This window comes from Mauremys reevesii, linkage group 4, assembly GCF_016161935.1.
Source record: "Mauremys reevesii isolate NIE-2019 linkage group 4, ASM1616193v1, whole genome shotgun sequence".
Classification (NCBI taxonomy): Eukaryota; Metazoa; Chordata; order Testudines; family Geoemydidae; genus Mauremys; species Mauremys reevesii.
In genome coordinates, this window is record NC_052626.1 from 66,324,341 (window position 1) to 66,348,795 (window position 24,455).

General features: G+C 41.2%; 1 protein-coding gene across 2 annotated transcripts in view; it reads left to right on the top strand.

Annotated features, from left to right (window-relative positions):
- The window catches only part of LOC120405129 (cytochrome c oxidase assembly protein COX16 homolog, mitochondrial), a 73,592-nt gene that overhangs the window by 42,184 nt on the left and 6,953 nt on the right, over positions 1-24,455 (top strand). The window contains exons 3-4 of one of the 2 annotated variants that reach the window (XM_039538425.1): positions 9,064-9,126; positions 20,229-20,604. In XM_039538425.1, coding sequence (XP_039394359.1) covers positions 9,064-9,126; positions 20,229-20,276 — 111 coding nt within the window. In that variant the 3' untranslated portion in view covers positions 20,277-20,604. Of the gene's footprint in view, positions 1-9,063; positions 9,127-20,228; positions 20,605-24,455 lie in introns of those variants that run through there. The other variant, XM_039538424.1, reaches the window with a different exon arrangement.

Consider the following 24,455-nt stretch of genomic DNA (forward strand, 5'->3'; position numbering starts at 1 on the left):
CTCCTGGGGTTGTTTTGCTGTCAAAGAAAATTAGGGCAACCTAAGGGCTGCTCTAACTTGGCAGAACGGAACTGGTGCTATATAGAACGTTAGCATGATTAAGAGGGTGTAAAGGTGAAGTTTATGCCATATTTGCACCTTCTCCCCATTGCTGACTTGTGTGCACTTAGGCTGTAGCTCTGAATCTGACACATACATTAAAAAGCAGCCTTTTGATAAGTATTATGAAAAGTGACTCTGGGAGAACGGCATCCAGGCTAAAAGATGTTTTTTAAAACTGCTAGTCCTGCAAATCCGTGCTGGGATCTGGGGATGCTTTCTTTCTTGCATATATTCACTAGTAATAAACAAGGAGTCCGGCGGCACCTTAAAAACCAACAGATTTATTTGGGCATAAGCTTTAGTGGGTAAAAAACTTCACTTCTTCAGATGCATGGAGTGGAAGTTACAGATGCAGGCATTATATAATGACACATGAAGAGGAGAGTTACCTCACAAGTGGAGAACCAGTGTTGACAGTGTTCGATCAGGGTGGATGTAGTCAGTGGTGCGCTGGAGCCGGTTCGCAAGAACCGGGTTGTTAAATTTAGAAGCGGTTGTAGAGGGGCTGGCGGGTGGGCAAACTCTGGTCTGCGGGCCACATCCGGCCCGCGGGACCGTCCTGTCTGGCCCACCTGAGCTCCCAGCTGGGGAGGCTCCCCCGGCCCCTCCCCCACTTCCTCCTCCTCTCGTAGAGCCCCAGTGCGCCATGCCAGCGCTTTGGGCAGCTCTGCAGCTCCTGCTGCTTTGAGCAGCATGGTAAGGGGGCCGGGCCGGGGCTGGGAGGAGGGGTTGGATAAGGGGCAGGGAGCGGTTGGAGGGGGCGGAGGTTCGGGGGGGCAGTCAGGGGGCGGGGGGTGGGTAGGCGTGGGGGGGGTGGATGGAGTCGGGGCAGTTAGGGGACAGGGAGCGGGGGAGGTTGATGGGTTGCGGGTTCTGAGGGTAGCAGTCAGGGGCAGGAAGTGGGTTGGGGTCAGATGGAGGAGGGAGACAGGCACGTGGGGCTTGTACTCACCGTGCGGTTCCCTATCGGATCTTTGGCAGTGGGGGGATCTTCACTCACTCTGGGTGAAGGACCTGCCGCCAAAATGCTGCCGAAACCAGTTATTAGGATTTTGGGAGCTCATCACTGGATGTAGTCCACTCCCAATAATAGATGGGGAGGTGTCACACTGGTTCTCCACTTGTGAGGTAACTCCCTTCTCTTCATGTGTGATTATATAATGCCTGCATCTGTAATTTTCACTCCATGCATCTGAAGAAGTGAAGTTTTTTACCCACAAAAGTTTATGCCCAAATAAATCTGTTAGTCTTTAAGGTGCCACCAGACTCCTTTTGTTTTTGTGGCTACAGACTAACACGGCTACCCCCTGATACTAGTAATAAAGATTGTCTTCAGTGAGACGTGTGGCTCCATTGCCGTCACAAGGCTTGTGCAAGTGTATGTTTAACCCTATAATTAGTGCTTAGGAAATAATTCTGTTGATGTACAAAAGGGAATGGAATTTCAGATCACTCTCTCTTACCTGTGTTAGCTCTGCAGGGACAGAGGGAGTCTAACTACTTTTTTTGTTTTTGAGGGTTTTTTGGGTCACTAATGAGCAGATATGTCTTGGAAAACACATTTTTACAGTCATTTTTCAGAGCGGAACGTTAGGTACCTTTGTATACCCCAAAAAAATCAAACGTTTTAACAGTAGTAGCCAGATACCAATGATGGGAAAATTAGAAATGCATAAAAACAGATTTTGAAAATATAAATGTCAGACAAAAATTAGCAGCAAAAGGAATTTTGTAGAGAGTTTTGTTAGATTAACAAAGAGTACTTGCAGATAAGATAGCATATGGTACAATCAACATTTAAAGATTTCAGTTCTTTTAGAAGGAAATATGAATGGATTTTTCATAAATTATACCCACTTTGAGGAGACAAGGAAAAAGGAGAGAGCGTTTTTGAAGCTCTGCCTTATATAAGATTTCCTTTCTCTCAGCTGATACCCTAAGGGCATTTAGTTTAAATCCTGCACTTCAGGCTGTTTAAGTGGTTTGTAACAGGACAGGTACAGCATATTAAAGAGGCTTTACAAAGGCACCTTGAGGAATTGTCTTTTAATATTTTAAAGATGGGAGTCTTACTTTTCTTGCTCCCTTCCCTCCACCCATCATCATTTTATTTTAGCTGAATCATCAAATTCTGCTGCAGCAGAGCTCTAGAGTAAAATCCTACTGCGAGTTGTGCTATTTGTGAACAACACAACAGTCCACTTTTTGGCCTCAAAGGAAAGCATACGTGCCTACTTTTCATTTCCTCTAGACTGAAATGAGGGCTAAGAGCACCAAGTCCCTTGATGAAAAAAGCAGGCTGAACAACTCTTGCCTTTCTCAAAATGCCTTGTGCTGGAGTGTTGGGAAGTTGTGGCATTCATGGTCAGGTCTGCCTAATTCCTTAGAGAGATCTAGACTTGCTTACATGTTTAGAAGGGGGATCACTGAAGGGCCAGAAAGCCATGAAAAAGTGCACAAAAAGGCACAGCAAGTTCTTTCCTTCAGACCATTGGAGCTACAGAAAAATCAAGGTGTAGCAAAGCTCAGGAGGTTTTGAAAGCTCCTTTTAGAAAGCTATGTCCTGCTGAGTCTGATCTGGGAAAGGTGCATGGACAGTGCTTGGAATCTGTTAACCTTCAGGGCATGCTGCAAGGCCCATCTTTTCCCCAAGGCATTTGGGGAGGGTTGCAGGTCTTGTCGTTAGTAGTGGGGGTTATTTTATGTATTGGAACATATTTATTATACACGGGAAAGAACAGTCCATTGTATTAAAATGTTACTGTGAAATTAAATTTATTGGCTGGGTGCCCAGAGCTTGGGAAGGGGGCCTCTAGTTTTGTTTCTATAAATCAAATATATCAATGTGCACCTAGAAATTAAGCAGAATGTGAGGGCATAGGAATAATTGATTAATTGCATGAGAACATTGTTTTTTGAGATGAGAGCTGACAACCCCTGCCATTTCCCGATGGCCCATGTATGTGAGAAAATATAGGAACATTGAAATATTACGCCAAACAGATAGACGAGTAGCAGCCAAAGCACCCTCCATCCGTTCCCTATTTCAGGCTCTTAGGGCAAATCTAGCAATAAACTAAGTAGGGGGCAAATAAACGCTCTCATTTGTGGTCTTCAGCTTAGTATATTTTTAAAAATTGAGAGAAATAAGAAAAATAGCACCCACTAGTAAACTGACCAGGTCACAGTTAGAAGGGTCGTAAGTCTTCATATCTTGGGGCACGAGTTGATCCCTCCCCACCTATGGTATTGCTAATTTGGATGCTTATGGCAGGGTTTCTCAATTTTTTTCATTATATGGACTGAAATTTAATAAATTGTCTCGTGCACAATTCCTTTCCCATTTCTGATTGCAGAGACCACCCCCCTTCCCATTCCTGACCACATAACACCCCTGCAATTATAGCAGATGTTCACATGGAAAAATAATAGTAGGGAAGAACGTAATGTATTTTTAGCCTCTCTCAATGCAATTTGACAGCTGGAAATAAGGAGGAGTGCTGACACCACTTGACCAGCAGCTCTTGTCAGATTACCAGTGCTCTATGGCTCACGTTTTGAGAACTGCTGCCTTACAGGGTTTTATATGCAATTTTCTGAATCATGAGCTTGGCTGTTGTCAGCTATCAGTTGGACTACTGGTCCGTCCTTGTGTGGCAATTTTGGTGTTCCTACGTAGACCCACATTTTTTTAATAAGAGATGGACTCAAACCATAAAGTTCAAATCTGGATTCAGAAGTCTCTGGTGGTTGGAGGTGGTCAGATCTAGGGTGATGAGATGGGCCCATCTCTATATTTTATACAGCTGAAATGATTAATATAAATAATAAAACTAAAGAGTATTACAGAGAACTGCAGGTAAATGTATTTTACAAAATGTATTTTGTAAATACCTTCTCTGTCTTTTCACTATATTACTTACACCCTTACCTGCTTTTCCTTTGCCTCCTGGGAAGTAAAATAGCATCTAATTTAGTTGCTTGAGTATAATTATACATTGCACTTTTAAACTCTGGGATTTATCCCTTCTTGTCTGTAGCTTTTAAATCTGCTCATAAACCACAGTTCAGTAGCCTGATGTCGGAGATCCTTGTGAAGAGGTTAGAGTGTATTTCCCCCCCTCTCCTTTCTCAAGAAAGATCCAACCTGGCTGAATCTCTGAAATGAACTGCTGTTTTGCCTTTTATAGGAGTAGAAGTATGATGTGTGAGCTCCAGGAAGCTGTTTCCCCACACGTAAGGCTTCAATTGTTGCTACTCTGGATTATTTCAGATAATTGGTAAATTGGGGCAGGTTTCTGGGGAAATAACTTGGTCTTCGTTGATCAATTTTTTAGGATTTTTTTCATTTAAATAGTTTCAGTGAGCCTACGCAGTGCAAAATACTCTGACAAATAATGTTAATTTGAATGGGTCTTATCTGTAAGTAGACATTTTGAAAAAAATACTTCCCAGAAAAATAAAATACAAAGCCTGCTTTCTACCTTAAACCCATCTTAAAGAATTCTCTGAGGATTTGAAGGAATTCTCCAGTGGCATAGGGACACTGTGCCTCCTAACCCATGGTGCATGGGACACAGTTTTGTTCTTCCTGCACCCTGACAATCTCTGGCCACTAGAATGGCCCTTAGGGGCTTCTGGTCAGCTGGTGTAATGCACAGCAGCCTCTGAGGTCAAGAGAGCAAAAATGTTGCATAGCTACCTTTGTGCACGCCCCCTTCCTTATCCAGGTGTGGAAGGATGGACTCCTGGATTTAATTTTTAGTTTCTCTCAGTGATTCCATTTCAAATGAGTCCATTTTATAAACCAAAGAACATTTTCAAGCTGCCAGGCCAGTGCTGCAAACTCCATCTGGGCTCTGAGAATTCAGCAGGGTTTTGTCTGCATCAAGATTCTGCACTCAAAATTCAGCTGATGATTCTTTTGCTGATGTGTGCAGTAGAATAGATTCCAGCTCACTGTATTGTATTGGCTAGGCAGGGATAATGGAAACACAACTGTGTTGGTGTCTGTGAAATGGGGAGGTCTGACTACTTGCAGGGAGGAGAGCTATAGAGTAAGGAGTTGCCATTGTCATTTTGACATCGTTACTTTCCTGGTCATAGCTGTACTCTAAATGTTCTCTGATGGTGCTTGATTATGGCTGACATGTTGTTCATAATTGTAGCATGTACTAATGAATGCTTTATTAGAGGGAAGATATGCCCATTCTGTCTTTCTTTCCTTTCCGTAATGTTGCAGATGTGGTTCACTGAGACTTGGAGTCGTGGGAAGTGGCGCTTTGTAAGAGACTTTTTCTCCCTGATGGCTGACCATGATCATTGCATTGGTTCCGAAGACATGTATTCTTGTTTAACTCTTCTGATTAGACCTGGTGACTGAAATGTGGGGTCTTGAAAGCAGGTGTTGAGAAAGTAGGGCAGAATCCTTGAAGTCTAGGATCATTCAACTTTGCTGGATTGGGTAAATGTGTGGGGAAACAAAAAATGGAAAAGGTAAGAGGGAAAACTTATTTTATTGTCATTGCTGGGAATCTTCCTACAGAACAACTCTTATAACTTCAGTGGGTCATCATGGGCTCCACAGGAGCCACACACAGAGTGTGTGCTCAGAATAGGGTCTAGCCAGTCTCTCTGTAATTAAGGTATGGAATAAAATTCTTATTTATAATGAAGACGAGTTTTCTGTGTACTTGCCAGTGAGTGTTAACACAATAACATCTTGTGACGTTTCACTCCATATTTGTGAAAATATGCTTATTATATGAATGACATAACTGAGATATGCAAGATGGATCATGTAAGATATCATTGGAAAGGTTATGATTTATTGAATGTGATTATCCAATTTGTATGCCTGTGTCATTTCTGTATCTGAACACTTGTTCTTCCACTGGGAAACAAAGGGTTCCTGCCATACACAAGAGCTACATAAAGCAGGGGAGTGACATCATCGTGGTTCTCCTCTGCCTCCCCACCCAAAGAGACAGTGAAAAACACCTGAAAGCAAGAACTGAATTGAGGGGAGAAGGGTTGAATCTAGGCTGGGAGGGCGTCCAGTCTGAGAGGGGAAATGCCTGAAATCTCCAGCTGCAGGCAAGTGCAGCTGCCTTTCAAGACTTTCTGTAATCTACCTGTGACAATATCTAGGGTGAGAAATTACTGTTTCTTAAGTGCATTGAGCTTAGCATGCATATTTCATTTTATTTGCTCAGTAATCTGCTTTGTTCTGTCTGTTACCTCTTATATTCACTTAAAATGCACCTTTTGTAGTTAATAAACTTATTTCTTGGCTGTGCATAACTTCCTCCACATTGAGGGAGAAGGCGGATTTCATAACCTATCTTTGGGTCTGCACCCCAAGGGAGGTGGACACCTGAGTGCTGGGGCAAGTCCCTTAAGCTGAGCCTTCACAGAACTGATCTCAGTGTCTGTTTCATCCTGCAGTTTGGTGTGGCCCTGCCTGTGTGTGTGCTGGAGGAGGCTTAGTGGAATAGCTTGGCTCAAGCAAGACAGGTAAAAAGGGTACCCAGGCTGGCATAATAGACAGGCTCAGTGGTATCTCAGCTCATTAGGTGGCATCCTGGGGGGGGGGCAACCTGTCGCACATCTGCTTGAGCAATTTCAGGTGGCTTCTTTGGCTGACCAGGTTTATTTGGGGCAACATTGCTGTTACTGAGTCAAGCTAGTTACAAATTTGCAGGATTTCTATGTCTTAGACTTAGATGCTCCCCTCTCCTTCCTCAGGTAGAGGGGAATTAATGCACAAGGAAGTGGGCTGAGAGCAGAGGGGTCCTGGAGTGGAGCAGCAGCAGTGCTCCCCTGAGTTTTCACAAATGTAGCCATGTGAACTAGAATCACTACGCATAAGTAAAATAAATCAGATAAATAGGGGATATTGAGATGTTTATGGTAACAGTCAAAACAAAAATAATCAGGTACATTTTGCCTGTTGTAATTTAAATAAAAACACAGATTTAACTACGTAGGTACTTTTATGGTACTCACCACCATGACATCTGAGTGCCCCCCGCTCCCTTCTCCATCTGGAGAAGTAGCTTGAAAAGCATAAGAATTAATTTCCACCTTCCCTGTCTGAGTGTGGACTATGTGAAGAGCTATTGTGAGGACACTAAGGAGAAGTTTGCATTTCGTTCTGAATGATGTGAGGTCCAGGGGTATTTTCCTCTTGCTCCAGAGAGAGTTCTCTCTCCCGCACTCATGACCAATGGGTTTGTTGCTGTGGTGGAACATAGCTGTTATTGGAGGTCATGGTTATAGAGAGAGAGGCAGTTTTTCCAGTCACTAGGCCATTTCCATGGAGCACTTTCAAAATCATCAGGACCGAGACGTTGAATTTGCCCCAATGTTGGTGAGAAGCAGTTTAGAGAGCGGAGCCTTTTCACAAAAGCCTGTTTTGCTCACCAGACAGGCTTCTGCATTTTGTACCAAGTTAGCTTTTTTAGTCTGTCTGGCTTAATTCCCAGATGTAATGAGCTGCAGTAGAGTCTGGAAGTCACAAATATGTGTATTACTGTAGCTAGATCTGTGACTCATGCAAGGGGACTAAGGCCTGGTGTACATTTAAAAATTAGCTCAATCTAGCTACATCCCACAGGGCTGTGAAAAATTCTGAGCACTGAAGTTAGATTGACCTAATTCCCGGTGTAGATGTAGCTAAGTCAATGGAAGAATTCTTCTGTTGACCTCATTACTGCCTCTCGGAGAGGTGGATGTATTGTGTCGCAGAAAAATTTCTTCCGTTGATGTAGAGAGCTTCTACATTACAGCACTACTGTGACAGAGCAGTTCCGTAGCTGTGCCGCTGCAGCATCTGTAGTGTAGACGTGTCCTAAGTCTTCTAGCCATTCACAGATGGTAATGATAATTTTTCACAGCCGCAGCTGTCTGAGCATCTTTAGGAACTTAGATATGCAAGAGGACCCCAAAGCTATATATTGACTTTACAGTCAGCAGTCAGGTGCCTTAGATCAAGGGGAATATTATGGAGGAGATATGTGCTCTGAGCACCTGCCTCTTCCTACCTGTACCAATTCTGTCATGCCTGGGTTCAGTTTTAGCCAGCTGCTCTTCATTCAAGTGTTGATCTTGCTAAGCATTAGGAATGCAATGAGTTGGTCCTGTTTACATCTGGACATACAGTGGGGTATTATCTGTATATTGCTGACATTTTTCAGTGTGTAACCAGCTCCCGCAGTGTCTTCATATAGATATTGAATAATATTGAGGAAAGGATAGAGAGAGCCTTGCAGCAAGGCAAGAGAGCACTTTCAGGGCAGAGGAATAGTTGCCCATTACACCTCTCTGGGTTAGTTCTGAAAGGACTCAAACCATTTTAGGACATTTCCATGGACCTGTGCTGTTCATTTGAGCAAAAACATCAGTCTAATGTGTGTTGACTATTATTATCATTTCCACATTTGTTTGACACAAGAGACGATATTGGAATGGGGGGCGGGGGTTGGCAATGGGACAGCTAATACAGTGTAGCTGGAGTGGGAAATGAGGAATTTACCTCTCCAGTATCAAAACTTAAACTGCTTCCTGAGTACCAATACTCTTAGCATCCAGCTGTGAAAACCCACTGCTATGCATTGCTATATAAACAACAGTAGTACATTGAAAATTTATGGGCAGAGTAAAATAAAATTCAGGTAATATAAAATTAAGTAACACAAAGGTTACTTTATTGTACTTGGAGAGCAACGAAGGAGAGGGGGAGGGCAGTTTTTCCTCCCTGCTAGTCTGACTGAGCTAGAATCTGTTGACCTTTTTTGTATTCGGGTTCATATATTGCACCCATCACCGTGGTATCTGGGCAATGCATTTAGTTTATTTTTAAAAGAAGATTGAGAAATGTGGTGTTGTTGTTTTTTCCTTTAAAATTTGGGTATATTTTATAAATAAACATTTTGGATGTCTTTTCCGTTTGCCTTACAGATGGATCCAGCTTTGGAAGAAAGAATCAGAAAGAATAAGATATCATTGGAATCTGAATATGAGGTATTGTAGGCTTTTTGCTCAGGGCTTGTAGCCTTGTCTTGCCTACCCTAGCTGTTTTGTCAGGTGTGCCTGCTCATAATTAAAATTAAACTAACTCTTTGCCTTTAATTCACTACTGTCCAGTAAAACTAGGGTTTTTTGGTAAAAGATTTTGAACATGCAATGCTTCTTTCTAAACACAGCCCTGCTTTGATGTCCAGTTGCCAAGTACAGCACTAAAATGAAGCTAACAGTTTCTGTGGCTAGCCTAGTCTATAAAAGTAAAGCTTACGCTGGACTTGGATAGAATATGTGCATGTCAGCATTTATGCTACATATGATGTGATGAGATTCTTGTGAGAAATTGCACCACCATGTGACCGCCTAGCTGACACTACCCACTAATCTATCTGCCTCCATAACTACTACTTATATTCCAAACATGTGTGCAGTTTTCACACAGCTGCCATTCCCCTTTTGTCCATCAAAAAATATATACATCACGGAGAAATATTTCCTCCTTTCCCCCAAATGTATTCCTTCCCACAATTACACTGCTCTAAGATGGAGGCCTGAGCTAGCTACAGGTTTAATGTCCAGTATCTCATAAGTCTTCAAGGCTGGAAATGGGTTTGTTATCCCTGAGGAAAGCTGTTATCCCTTTCCAGAGATAAAAGGTGTTTGTTTCAGGCTCAGTCCCGGCCAAGATATTAGACCTTAAAATTATGACACTGATATATAGAAAAGGTTTTTTTTGGTAATTGTAGAGTTTTATAAAATTAAATGGAACAAATTATCTGCTCGTTGTTTCTGCACTTGGTTTGTTTTGTTATTGATGGGAGGAGAGGGATAAAAGGGCACAAATAATTTGGGGTACAGTTTCTTGCCTACAGTTATTTGCAGGTGAAATTCCTGACACATGGGTGTCATGTACTTGATTGCACCCTACTTAAATATTCAAATGATAGAAACTAGGGATGTAAAAGGTTAACTGGTAAGCATTAGACTTACCGGTTAACCAACCTTAACTGTTAACCCCGGTGGCCCCACGCAGGCGGCAGGCACCCACGCCCCGGCTGCATCTAGTCACCTGGCCAGAGGGACCTCAGCCCTGGCCATGCTGGGCCGGCCGGTGGGACCTCAGCCCCAGTCACGCCAGGACGGCCAGTGGGACTCAGCTGCACCAGGCCAGCCGGTGAGACACAGCCGCACCAGGCCTGCCATCCAGAGCAGGCCCAGCCCTCGCCATGCCAGAGCTACCTCGGTTAACCGGTTAATTAAACGATATAATTTTAGTCATTTAACCAGTTAACTTTTTTAACCGGTATTTACATCCTTAATAGTAACTGGACTTGCTAATAAAACCAGTCTATCACACTATCCCATCCATCATGAATTATCTATATCCGAATAATAATATGTACTCTTTTTGCTTTTCTAACATAAGCACACAGAGTTTTCCTTCTCTAGTACAGAAAAGTTATTAAATTAAGATGACTGGAAACAAATTTGGGGCATTGCACTTTTTACAAATAACTTTGTTTTGTAGTGTTTAGAGGGCAGAAAGCTTCATACTGAGTATGAATGGAAAATCCCAGCCTGAAATTCATAATTTACAATCCACTAATGACAGTTCCATTTGCCCTTTGGGAGCCTTTAGTCTTGTGCGCTCCCTTATATGCATTCTAACTCTGGTTTGATTTATTAACATGAAAGAACCACAGTGCAATGAAAAGAACAGTCTCTGTCCTTTTAACATGATACATAACTCCTAAGCTCAGAATGGAACTGTACATGTGATTGGATAAGCCGCACTTTCTCCCAACCACAATTAAGTACATGGTTGAAGGACAATATTTAAACGGCCATAATTGCACTGACTCTTGTAGGGGGGACGTCAGTGTTCATAAAATGAAGATGGCATAACAAAATCTTAAACACGTGTTCTGATAATTCTTGTGAGGCTCATCCTGTTAACAGAAGAGACTGAAACATTCTTAATTTTTGTTTTTTAATCTAAACTGCAGATGAGCCCCATGCCACAGAGTTCAGATCTAGATCCAAACTTTACCAAACAACACAGCATTCAGATCTTGCATTCCAGTGTGGTTGATTATAGAGAGAGGACCAATATATGTTGTTTGGATTGCATCAGGATTTGAAATTCCTCATAATTAAGGTGGATTCAGATCAGTTCGGGGCCCATCTCTAATGTCAAAATACAAATATATAAAAGTATATAATTATAAAAACTTTACTATGGGCCCAAACCTGCTAAGTGTTGAGCATCCTAAATTCTCACTACAGTACAAGTTAAAAGAGCTCTGTGCCCCAGCAGGGTTGTATATCACCTTGCAGGATTGGGCTGTATCAGAGTGTTTGACTATTTAATTCATTGTTTCCTCTCCATTCCTACTGAAAAAATTCCTGGACAAGTCCTTTGTCATCTCTCTCCTTGAGTACAGTAAACTTTCTCCTCTGTGGACCCTATAGTCTACCTTTTTCCTACACTGCTCCCATGGCTACCCAAAATATGGCTGCTTAAGAACATCTTGGAATTTTATATATAGAACTACTTGGAGGGTTATAATAGTGCCTCTTATTAAGGACAGTAATAGTAAAATCCCAAGGGCCCTAAGAAGGTTGCATAATTATTATGTAATACTCAAAGGAGAAGGGCATTATTTTACAATCTTGCTATACTAACAGCATTATTTTACACAGCCGCTGTTGAAGACAACTGTCCTTTTTGAAATTTGGCTGTCTGATATATAAAAACCTTCCGTTGACTTCTGTTTCTTCTTCTTCTTATCGGAATATATGTGTTGAATTCTTTTGGTATGCTGAGATTACTGCTTAAAGCTTACCTATCACCTTTTGAGTCCTGGCTCACAGGGCAAAGATATTTCCAATGTACTATAACATTATATCCTGACTCAATATGAATTTTGTGAGTTAAGATATCATCAAGTCATGATTTAAAGTGACAAGTTTTATGTAAAGACTTTTTTTTCACTATAGCTTAGTAGTTGTGCGAAGTTCAGTTTATCCCACATAGGAGCACAGTTGGTATTGATGTTATTTCAAGGACTGCAGTAGAGGCGACCATTTGTGTGTGTAATCTATACTGAAGTGTTAATCTCTTGGGTCTATCATTGGTTCCATCCATCTTGTGCTTTGGGATGTGCCAAAGGAGCAAACTGCCTTTACACACGTTCCGTTTTGCTCATGCATTCCTCACACACACTTGTGTTCTCGCACAGCCAGCTAGTCCTTGCTGCTCCCATTTGCCTAATAAATCATTGCCCTTTCCATAGATGAAATTGGTACTAATGTGAATGTAGTTCCATGCTTGAGCCTTGTTAAACAAACTATAAAAAATGCAAAGTAGTATATAACTTGTGCTGAGACAGAGGTCTAGAGTTTTGTTTTTTTTAAAGTGCTAAAGTGGCACTTAAAAATTAAAGCAAGGAGGGGAATTATTTTCCCGATTGGCACATTGTTCCCTATCAAATAATTTATTTTGAACACCCCCCAAAAAATTCTTTCTAATCATAATTTTTTTCTACAGTATCTTTTATCCTCCAGGATCTAAAGTGGTTTGCAAATGTAAAGGGTCACAGTCAACTTCTAATCACAATTCTATTTGAAATTCTTTATTTACTAAATTATATGTTACCCTGAGGATTACTATAGCTGAAAGAGATCAGAGGGAAATCCCCCTCCCCCCCCCCCCCCGCCAATTTTGTACTTTGTGGGCAATCACTTTCAATGCCCCTACATTGAGGCCTGGATCCAGCATAGCACTTAACTTAAAGCTTGTGCTTAACTTAACTTACAGGAGTACTCCCATTGAAGTCAAAGCCTAAAATTAAGCACATACATAAACTTTGCAGGATTGGGGCCTTACTTAGTTTCCCCTATTATTTGTGTGAGTCTTTCCAACAGCAGAAGAGAAGAGTAAAAATATTTTTAAATTGGAAAATATGATTGTAAAACCCTCCCAAAAATGGCAGGAAGAGGGATTCAGGAGCATGTGAAGAACCTGAAACTACTTTTAGCATCCCCTCTCTCTCTCTCTTTTCTTTAACTGACTAGATTTCAAGTTGTCAGTTTTCCTTTTAACTAACTGACTGCAAATACATAGTTGCAGTAAGAATTTTTCAAGACAAAATGTAATTACCTGCGTTGGAATTTAGCAAAGGTATCCAGGATAACAAACCAGGTACTAAAGGGCTCTTCAGTCTAGCAGAGAAAGGCATATCAAGAACCAGTAGCTGGAAGCTGAAGCCAGACCAAATTTAAATTAGAAACTAGGCATATATTTTTAACGGTGAGAGTGATCAACCACAGGAACAAACATCCAAAGGGAATGGTGGATTTTCCATCTCCTGATGTCCTCAAATCAAGACTGGATGCCCTTCTGGAAGGCATGCTTCATTGGGCTCAGTACAGAGATAACTGGGTGAAACTTAATAACCTGTGATATCCAGAAAGTCCGATGAGGTGATTAATGGTACTTTCTGGCGTTAAACTCTATGATATATGAAACCCAGATACTGATCCACTTCCACCTTGCATAGTTCATTAGATTAGATAAGAAGTCTGCGTGAGGAAATATGACTGAACTCCACCACATGCAATGGGTTCACATCCCCTGTCCAATGGCCCACCCAAATCATGACCCATACTTTGTACAATAGAACTGTATCAGTTCCGCTGCATGGAGTGACCCAGGCATCCATGGAGGAGGGGGCAACGTTCCTCCCTGGGTGAGAAATGTGTAACTGTTTACTTATCATGTGAGATTGCTGGCAAATATTGCAAAATTATTAAATGGCATCTCAGTCTTCAAACAGCAGAGCAAGAGGTTTGGGCATGTGGTTTGGGAAGGCTGCTTCCTACACAAGATGCCTTGTGAGTGAAAGGAAATAATATACGTATTATCTCTGCTGAGCTGGTTCGTGCCATTTACATCTCTTATTAATTGAATTTGGGCCTGGCCCCTGCATCTATGGGGGTCCCGGACTGCCCCCACCCCCAAGTGCACGCGCACACACACGCCCAAGTTTTAGTCATGGCGGGTATTTTTAGTAAAAGTCATGGACAGGTCACTGGCCCGTGAATTTTTTTTACGGCCTGCGACCTGTCCATGACTTTTACTAAAAATACCCATGCCTAAAACATAGCCTTAATTATTAGTCTTTGACATACCAAGACTAGCAGTAGGTATGAGAGCAAGTGGATTATAGTTAGGGCAGTTTTTGTGTTTAAGTACTGTATTTGTTGAGTGAATGTACAATATATACATAAGTTATCTTGTTCTCCCTTCTTCCTCTTTCAAAAATCTCATAAACCTGTGGTTCAAGATGTGGGTCACGGGGAAAGGTCAAAGTATTACAGGAAGGTGAAGCTGGGCAGCAATTATGGCACAGGCTCCTAAAATAAATTCTGGCAATAGAACTTTAGTACAAGGAGGAAGGTTCTTAGTCTCCCAACAAGACATTTTCTCTCTGTTGAAAATGTTGGCTTATCCAAGCCTTTGTTTCCGTTAGGCTAGGGTACGCCACCCAGAACTTCAACTAGTGGAGAGAGCAACTCAGTGTATTAAGAACAGGGCATGCTAGAAAGAACTTAATACTGAAATTAAATGCTACAATGTTCAACCACTAGGGTGTTTTTCCCACCACAAGGATGTTTAAGTTAATTATATTATGGTCACTATTACCAAGCGGTCCAGCTATATTCACCTCTTGTATCTGATCCTGTGCTCCACTTAGGACTAAATCAAGAATTGTCTCCTCTTGTGGGCTCCAGGACTAGCTGCTCCAAGAAGCACTCATTTAAAGTGTCAAGAAACTTTATCTCTGCATCCTGTCCTGAGGTGACATGTACCCAGTCAATATGGGGATAGTTGAAATTCCCCATTATTATTGAGCTTTTTATTTTCATAGCCTCTCTAATCTCCCTGAGCATTTCACAGTCACTATCGGCATCCTGGTCATCTAGCTGGTAAGATATTCCTACTGTTATATTCTTATTATTCGAGCATGGAATTCCTATCCATTGAGATTCTATGGTACAGTTTAGTTCATTTAAGATTTTTACTTCATTTGATTCTACACTTTCTTTCACATATAGTGCCACTCCCCCACCAGTGTGACCTGTTCTGTCCTTCTGATATATTTTGTATCCTGTATTACTGTGTCCCATTGATTATCCTCATTCCACCAAATTGCTGGGATGCCTATTATATCAATATCCTCATTTAATGTGAGGCACTCTAGTTCACCCATCTTATTATTTAGACTTCTAGCATTGGTATATAAGCACTTTAAAAACGTGTCACTTTTTAGCTGTCTTCCATTACATGATGTAATTGAATGAGACTTTTTTTTCATTTGACTGTTTCTCATCTGATCCTACCTGTATTTTATCATCTTCCATACTCTCCTCCTTACTAGGACATAGAGAGTCTCCATTAGTAGATCCTCCTCTAAGGGATGTCTCTATCCAAACCATGTGCTCCTCTGCACCTGTTGGCTTTCCCCCAGCCCTTAGTTTAAAAACTGATCTACAACCTTTTTAATTTTAAGTGCCAGCAATCTGGTTCCAGATGTTAGGTAAATATCTGGGATGTTCTAAACCTATTGCTTATGTCCATGTGTGCTTAAATCTAATAAACTGCAATTTTCGATAGAGCACGCTTACTTGCATTCATCTTTTATCAGACGGAATTGCTGTGCTCCCATTGATTTATTCCTGACAGCGCCTGGAGGGAAATAGTTAAGTTACCCCTGTTGTGGGTTCTAAAAACCCTAAGTAACAGTATCTGTGTTTGAAATGCTTTTCAAGCGTGATTCCAGAAGAATGCTGTTATAACATAGTCTGTAATCTGCACATCAAGGGGTGGTTATTAAATGTTTATATAATACTCTTAAGTGTACATGGCACAGTATTAGGTGGGGGTCAAACAGTGAACCAGCCCCTGCTCTGAAAAACGTACTGTCTAAGAGCAAAAGGGAAACCAAATTTACAAGACAGTAGTGGGGATTGGCCATTAGAGCTTGGATGCTTCACGAAGGAGATTGAAGAAGTTTTTAGCATATAGCAGTAGGGGGTTTATTCCAAACATTAGGACAGCATGGAAGATGGTGTGGAGTTGGGAGGGGCTAAGATAACACATAGGATGGTGAAGAGGAAAACTTAAATTGAAATCAGGAGTAGATGTAGGAGAAAATGAGGCAAGTGAGAGTTGTATACAAGTGCAGGGTTGAGGAGAAGCTTGAAGTTTGATGCAGAAGAGAATGGAAGCTAATGCAGGGATTCATGAATGGGGAAGGACGAGGTCAGAGTAGTGGGGAAATAAAAACTAATTTGTTAAACTATTCTGTAGACATGCTCGTGGAGTAGACTATAGCATACTTTCCACTAAAGAGATGGCTTTAAAAAAAATCCCTGTTCACACTGGGTGCTAACTACAATTAGGAGGGTGGTTTGAGTAAAGAAATAGGAAACCAGGTGGATGAGGTAATATCTTTTATTGAACCAACTTCTGTTGGTGAGAGAGACAGTTGTTCCAACAAAACATACTTACCTCACCCACCTTGTCTCTCTAATATCCTGGGACGAACACAGCTACAACAGCACTGCATACAGTGCTGGGCAGTGGGAGGCAGGAGACAAGAGGACCCAAATTTTAAAACATATTTAAGTGTTTTAGGCTACTAAGTGCCTAAATCCCTTTTGAAAATGAGACTTTTGCTCCTAAATCAATTAGGTGTTACAATACTGAGCTTAAATACCTTAAAAAATGTGGGCCGAGATCCATTATCACCTCTGTCACTCTCTTGCTTTGTGATCTTGTGCAAATTACTTAACTTCTGTCGGCCTCATATTACCCTTATGTAACAAAACAAAAGTAGTAGTAATAATAATTAATATGGTGAATAATAATGTTTACCTAGCAATGCAAGATACATAGAACCACACAATTAAACAGTGCATGACGACTGTTTTAGAGCATGATTGGATCTGATTTGTCCAGATTTGGCAGTGACCAAGAGTGTCATATTTACAATAATGTAAAAATGTTCCACAGTGAGATTAGAATGGTCCAGAGACTGTTTAGTTTCTGTCCTGAAGCCTGCCTGCACTAACTTTTCCTAGTTCATATGCCATCACCTTCTGGGATGAAATCCAGACCAGTGCAGGGCATTGTCATGCCTGCCATGGAACCTTGGGTGCCTTGCAATGCTTTGCTGTTACAGCTCCAACCTGGGCTGCTCCCAACCAGCCTACCAGCAAGCAGGTCACACTGTGTGTGTGTGTGTGCGCGCGCGCACGCGCACTAGACAACCCTGGTTCAGCAGTTCTCACCCCAGCAGCCCATCTACAGCCTCACTCTGGCTTCCACCAGCTTTGGTTACTACTTGCAGGGTGACCCCAGCAAGCTCCCTGTCTTGAATTTTCCCAAAACCATGTGCTCTGCAGTGTCCAGCCCTGGACAATTCAGAGAAATAATATGGTTCACTTGTTCCTCTAAAGACACAACACACATCATAGCTTATTGACTCAACTGGGGTAAATACATCCTTCTCTTTAAACACCGCAGTAAGTTGGTTTATAGTAAAATAAAACAAATTTATTAACGATAGAACATAGCTTAAGTGATGCTAAGTAAAAAGAATAAGGTTAGAAAGGGTTACAAGCAAATAAAAGTGAAAACACGCATATAAGAGTCTAAAAATTAATCTAGCAAGATACAGCCTTTGTTCAAGATGGTTTCCATCACCAGTCATGCTTCTTCCCAGCCATGGCTAACTTTCCTTCAGTCAGGACCTTCCAAAAAGGTACAAGGCGCTGGCTTCCCTTGTCATCTTAGGTGAAAGATCTTTGCTTAAACAGGCTTCTCACCTCTATTCAGTTTCAGAAACTTCAACCCCTCCTTGTTTGAAGGACCCATCTTTCTCAGCTTGCAAGAGCTCTGTTCCCTTGTGTCTGTCTAGCCATGGATACCAAAAATGACTTTTTGCCCTTGCTTATATCTCCCAAAGTTCAATGGCCTTGGTTCAAGAGACAGGAAGCCCTTCTGTGTGCTCAGCTTGCTGTATCCACTAAGAAGCTGACCTCATCCTATTCTTCCCTTCCCCCTTCTGATTTCTATGCAAATAGGGCTTCTGTTGTTTTGATTCTATTATGCTTAATTTACACAGGAGACAAGTAAATGTCTGCCCCCACTCCCAGTCTGGGCGGAAACTTCTTTGGCCACACACTTTAAAATATAATATCAATGAGTATTCATAATTTCTCCTATAATGTTAATACATATGTTTCACAATGATATTGCCAGTGTGTCATTAGCTTTTAGAAAAGACCTCATTCTGTATGTTTTTATGATACAGTAATGTTGTATACAATCCGTTGATTCAGTTGCGTATCACTTGAAGTTCAGCCCAGTAAACCTTTGAAATGGATTCTTCTGAAAAGTAAAACCCAGACTAAGGTTCTCTCCTGCTGGATATAGACACCATGTGTCTTCTTTCCCACTTGTTAGTGTGAAGTTTGCCTCCAACCCTTGTTAGCTTGATGGGTCTGTGTGACACTGAGCCAAAAAGGGTTAAGCAACTATGACCCAAATTCAGCCTTTAAAGAAATATTAGAAAAGTATATAAATGACAATTAGGGCCATTCCTTATAAACAGCTAACAAAGCCATGCTAGATAGACTAAAGCTTTGAAATGTAGACTTGTATTGTTAGAGAAATAGAGTAAGAGAGTGATTGTATTTATCTGTTTACCTATATCTTGTTAGAGGTTAACAGTGTAACCAGATGGTTCCTGTCTGTTACTATAGTCTATATAGTCAGAGATCAGAAGGGAACATTAACATTTAGTTGAAACTTGGGTGTAATAATATCATTGTCTTTATTTCTCTTTGAAGTTTGTAGTAAACTGTCTGTGAACCGATTAATGGATAATTACCTTATGCTGATGAATGCAACTAATTACCTGTGTATACATAGGAAATAGGAGGTTTTATTTAAAAGCCATAAAGCTTCACCCAAGGAACTCCTGCTGTGAAGAGGCTATCGATAGCCTGCCAGAGATCTATAAAAGAACTCTAGGGCCCTGATCCTGTTATCTCAGATCTGCTTAAGCTTGGTCAGGGGAAGCTTGAGTCGCAAGACTGCGGTCTCCAGCTCCAATCTGGATTATCCAACTAATTCTCATGGAAGAATTTGGACAAACTCTATATATGGACTACCTATTTGGACTATAACCAGATGAAGTGATTCTGACAATAACTTTTTGCAACTTGGCAGCTTGCAATCTCTACAATGAAACTGACCTAAGAACTTTATTCATATCTGTTATAACCAATACTCTTTCTCACGTTTCTTTTTTTTATACATCTTAGTTTAGATAATAAGCATTGTCTGTAAGCGTGTACTAGGACAAGATCTGAAATATTCATTGATCTGGTGGGTAATGTGTCTGATCCCTTGGGATTGGTAGAACTTTATATCTGATAAACAAGATTTTCAGTAATCCTCATCATATTTGATTTGGCTGTCTGGGTAGAAGCCCAGGAGGCTTTAAGGAAGCTGTGGTTTTGGCTTCTGGGTAACCAGTAAGGTATTGTAGAAGCTGTTTTGTTGCTGTCTTGGTGAATCTCATTATTAGAATAACCACCAGTTTGGGGGATTGTCTGTCCTGTTCTTTGCACTTAACCCTGATTGAGCAATCTCACTGGCCCCTCCAAGGCACCAATGGTCACAGTCTGTTTATTGCTTGTATGTAAATTGAGGTAAATGCAAATTCCTTTGTTTAGGATAGACCTGATTAACAATTCACCCTGACATACCTGGTTCACACACACTTCAGTTATAATTCCAGAAAGGTACAATTTATTTGCAAGCAATATTTATTTATTTATTTACTTATTCTACATCCTGCACAGCTTGAGGGTGCCACCCAGAAATCTGCCTGCAAAAAGAACGTCATGGGGGAAAGCGAGCAGTGTTACCAGCCTTATCAAATAAAAAAACAGAATTTTAGCCAAAATGAAGAAACAAGAGGTGGCATGAAATGGTTCAAATTTATTTTATATTTTTTTCCCAGGCATTTGCTCAGAAACACAAAGCAAAGTGTGAGCATTGGTGTCACTGAAGAAATAATTGATAGCTGAAGGAATTGAAGCTGCTGTGTTGCATCCGGCCAAAATCAGAATTACTAACAGAGACAAAACCTTTCTGTTTGGGGACTATAAATTGTCTAGCAAGCTCCTGGAAGAGATGAGAGTGGAAAATCTGCAGGAGAGTGTGGATAAGAGACAGAGAGCTAACTAAAAAGACTCAGTGTGAGCACTGCCTAAACCGACAGCTGGTCTATAAACAGTAACAGCTGAGAAACAGAAAATGCAGTTTACAAATATAGAGGGGTGGATTGGTTTCTAAGTTATATCTGCTACATGGGTTTTTTAAATTTTTTCTTTTCAAAGCTCTTAATGGCCTAGATGTAGGCTATATTTAAGCCCCTTTGTTTTCCATTTAAACCGATTTTTACCAAAAAAAATTCTGGGGTTTTACAAAAAAGTAGTATTAATTTTTTTCTGATTTTCACCTTACTTTTGTATTATTCAAATATATAAAAAATAACTTGTTTTATGAGGAAAATACAATACATTGCATGAGGTAGATATATTATGATAGCAGCAAAGAGTCCTGTGGCACCTTATAGACTAACAGACGTTTTGCAGCATGAGCTTTCGTGGGTGAATACCCACTTCGTCGGAATACACTTCGTGTATTCACCCACGAAAGCTCATGCTCCAAAACGTCTGTTAGTCTATAAGGTGCCACAGGACTCTTTGCTGCTTTTACAGATCCAGACTAACACGGCTACCCCTCTGATACATATATTATGATAATAATTAGTCTGTGTTTATATGCAAAGCTGCCTGTTGAAGTAAGGCTATGTATTAGTCTAGAACAGGGGTAGGCAACCTATGGTATGCATGCCCAAGATGGCACACAAGCTGATTTTCAGTGGCACTCACACTGCCCTGGTGCTGGCCACCGGTCTGGGGGGGCTCTGCATTTTAATTTAATTTTAAATGAAGCTTCTTAAACATTTAAAAACCTTATTTACTTTACATACAATAGTAGTTTAGTTATATATTATAGACTTATAGAAAGAGACCTTCTAAAAACATTAAAATGTACTACTGGTACACGAAACCTTAAATCAGAGTGAATAAATGAAGACTCAGCACAGCACTTCTGAAAGGTTGCCAACCCCTGGTCTAGAAGATACACACAATAAACAAGCAGGCACGCACGCAAGGTCTAAAGTGCATGCACATCTGAATATACTAATGAATCTCATGCCCACCATGTACGCATTTCAAGCTGTTATCTGATAACAGTTTAAAGAGTTGACACACTAAAATGGGAAGAAAACAAAAATCTGTATCAGAGTACATTTCAGAACACCAGAAGTATTTGAAAGTTTTTATAAAACAAACAGGAGACAAGGATAGAGTTGAGTGTATGTGCTGCAAATGGTGTGGCCCAATTATAAAATGTAAATAGTTATAGGCTAATAGTTCTAAGTCTACAACAGTAACCTGTTTATTGAAATGAAAAGTTTTTTATTCGGGGATTAGAGATGTATTGTTTTCATAAACTCAGCGGGGGCATTGTGTTTTGAGTTCTGTTTTAGTTCTGCAGCAAACCACATTGAGCGAATGGAATTCAAAACATTAATCTACTGAATACTTTTTTCCCCATCTTTCCATCCATCAAAATAAACCCTGATATGTACCCAAAAAAATTAATAGGTTTTGGTACTGATTTTTCACCTGCTTTTGTTGTTGTGGTAATGAACACTGATAAATTCCTGGGAAAAATTAAAATAAAAACTGAATATGAAAGGCCCTAGCTATATTTGAGATCTGCTCCTTGAGCCTTTCTTATGGGAACCTGTATTCTCACATGCCAGTTTTTAGGGATGCCACCATCATGTATTAGTTTGGCAGGTAATCACCTCTTGCTGTGGTGGCTCCTTGGCGCACTCCTTGACATGCATCTCAGCCCTTCCCTTCCACTTGCCAGAAGCTCCTGGAATCATTTATATTAGAAAAATTTTCAGAGGTTAAACCTCCTGGTAGCACTCAAATATGAAATGTTTCCCTTTCTCCTTCCTCCCTTGTAGTACAACTTCTGTTTTTAGTATATACATTTGAAAAAGTGTTTTTTAGTTAATTATTTGTATTGCATCAGTGCCTACAGATCAGGGATTGGGACCCGTTGTGCTAGGCCTTGTACACACACAATGAAAAGATGGTCCCTGCCTCAAAGAGCTTACAGTCAAAGCAAGACAAAGGAGCAGGTCTTCTCCCTGGTGCCCACCCTGACAAATTCAGCTGCCTGCAGGGGACGTCCGTAGAGGGAAGTGCTGGAGCAATCTGTATTCCTCTCCCCACCTAGGTCCAGGAGTAGGACCTGAGGTGCTCTGCAGATGTTACTCCATCCATACAATTGAACTATGTCCCTAGCCCCCATTCTCTTGCCATGCTCATCCTGCAGTGTATGGGGGATGGGGAAAGACCAGAGAAGCTGCACAGCAGGGGAGCCTCACGCTTTGGCTGACCCCCACCCCAGATCTCACAGCACATAGCTGCATAAAGAGTACCCATGGAGGTGGACTCCAGGCAAAAAGAGAACACCTCTCAAACGTCTGCCCTGCTGGAAGGGGGCCCTTTAAAGTGGTAAAATACTGGCTAGGATTTACTTCTAAAAGTTTTAATACAATATTAAGATGGCAAGAGTAAGCACTCAAAAGTAAAGAAATTCCTTAGCCCCGGTGCACATGCTGTACATTTTATGGCACCTCCCAGTGACAAAGAGCAATACTTCTGTCTCGTTCTGAGCATTTCTAAGGTCTTGTATCTTAATATACTAACCTTCCATAAACAAGGGAAAGAGGAACAGAAAATATGTGCATCCTGGCCTAGTTAAGATTGGAACTCACTGAATTTTCAGTGCTTGTTCTTGCAGACTTAACATTGTGTTAATACTACTATTTTGCTTTTAATTTTCCAGATTTTTTGTTTAAGTAAAGAAGATAATGTAGAAGTAAATAGCCAAGTTCTGTCGGCTTTATTACTGGAGCTTGTGAATTCTTTGAACCAATAAAAGCACGCTTAACCAGCTGTGCATACAGAAGCAATGCAGGAATGGCCTTCTGTCTCTGCTGATCTCCTGCCATGTGCATGGGTTCTGGGGCCCTCTGGGGTTTAGGAGGTGAAACCTCTGGCCAATACAGCGTGGGGTTAGTTTAAAAATGGAAAGGCTATGTAACCCTACAGATTACTGAGTGCAATAAATATTCTGACTATTAAATAATTTGGATCTCCATACTACCATCCATCCAAGGTTCTCAGAGCAATTTACAAATATTAACTAAGCTTTACACACTCCTGTGAAGGAGGGATGTACTGCCTCTATTTGAAAAATGGAGAAATTGATGCACAGAGATAATAAGGCACAGATTGTCAAAGGTATTCATACTCTTAATTTCCACTGATTTCAATAGAAGTTAGGAGCCTAAATACTTTTGAGGATCTGGGCCTAAGTGACTTACCCAAGCTCATGTGCCGAGAGTGAGATCTGTCCCATTGAAGTTAATGGCAAAACTCCCATTGCCCTCAGTATCATCAGGATTTCACCACAAGTCTTCAGCAGAGCTGAGAAGAGAACCCATATCTCTTGGATGCTAAGTTAGGTGCTTAAACCCCAGACTTAGGCACCTAAGTCCCAGTATTAGGCTCCATCACAATCCACAAAAGTCCCACTGAACCCTGTAGGTGCCTAAACTCACTTAGTATCTAAATGTTCAGGGTAAAAGTTCCCATAAGTTTGTGCCACTGGGTATGTGCACTGCTGCTTCCTTCTAGGTGCCCAGTTGCCTATCTCCTATCTAATGCATGAACCATGGGAAAATAGGCAGAGGAGCACCTAATGCGCTCATGGGCCCGATCTGGTAAGCACGCCGAGAGGCTGCCCACTGGCTTGGGTTCCATTCAGAATTGGAGGCCAGGGAAAGAAGTGGTCGTGGTGCCCACCTTATAACTTTTAGCTCAGTAGTTAGAGCACTCACCCAGAATGTGAGGAAGAAAGGATTTGAACAGGCAAGTGCTCTAACCACTGAGCTGGGGGATATTCTTATGTAGGGCTCCCTCAGTCTCTCCTGGCGAAGCTGTTCTGTGTTGCATATAATTAGTCACAATGCTGTAACGCTCAGCCGGACAGTGCAAGAATGACTTTGTAACCTGGTGGACAGGGC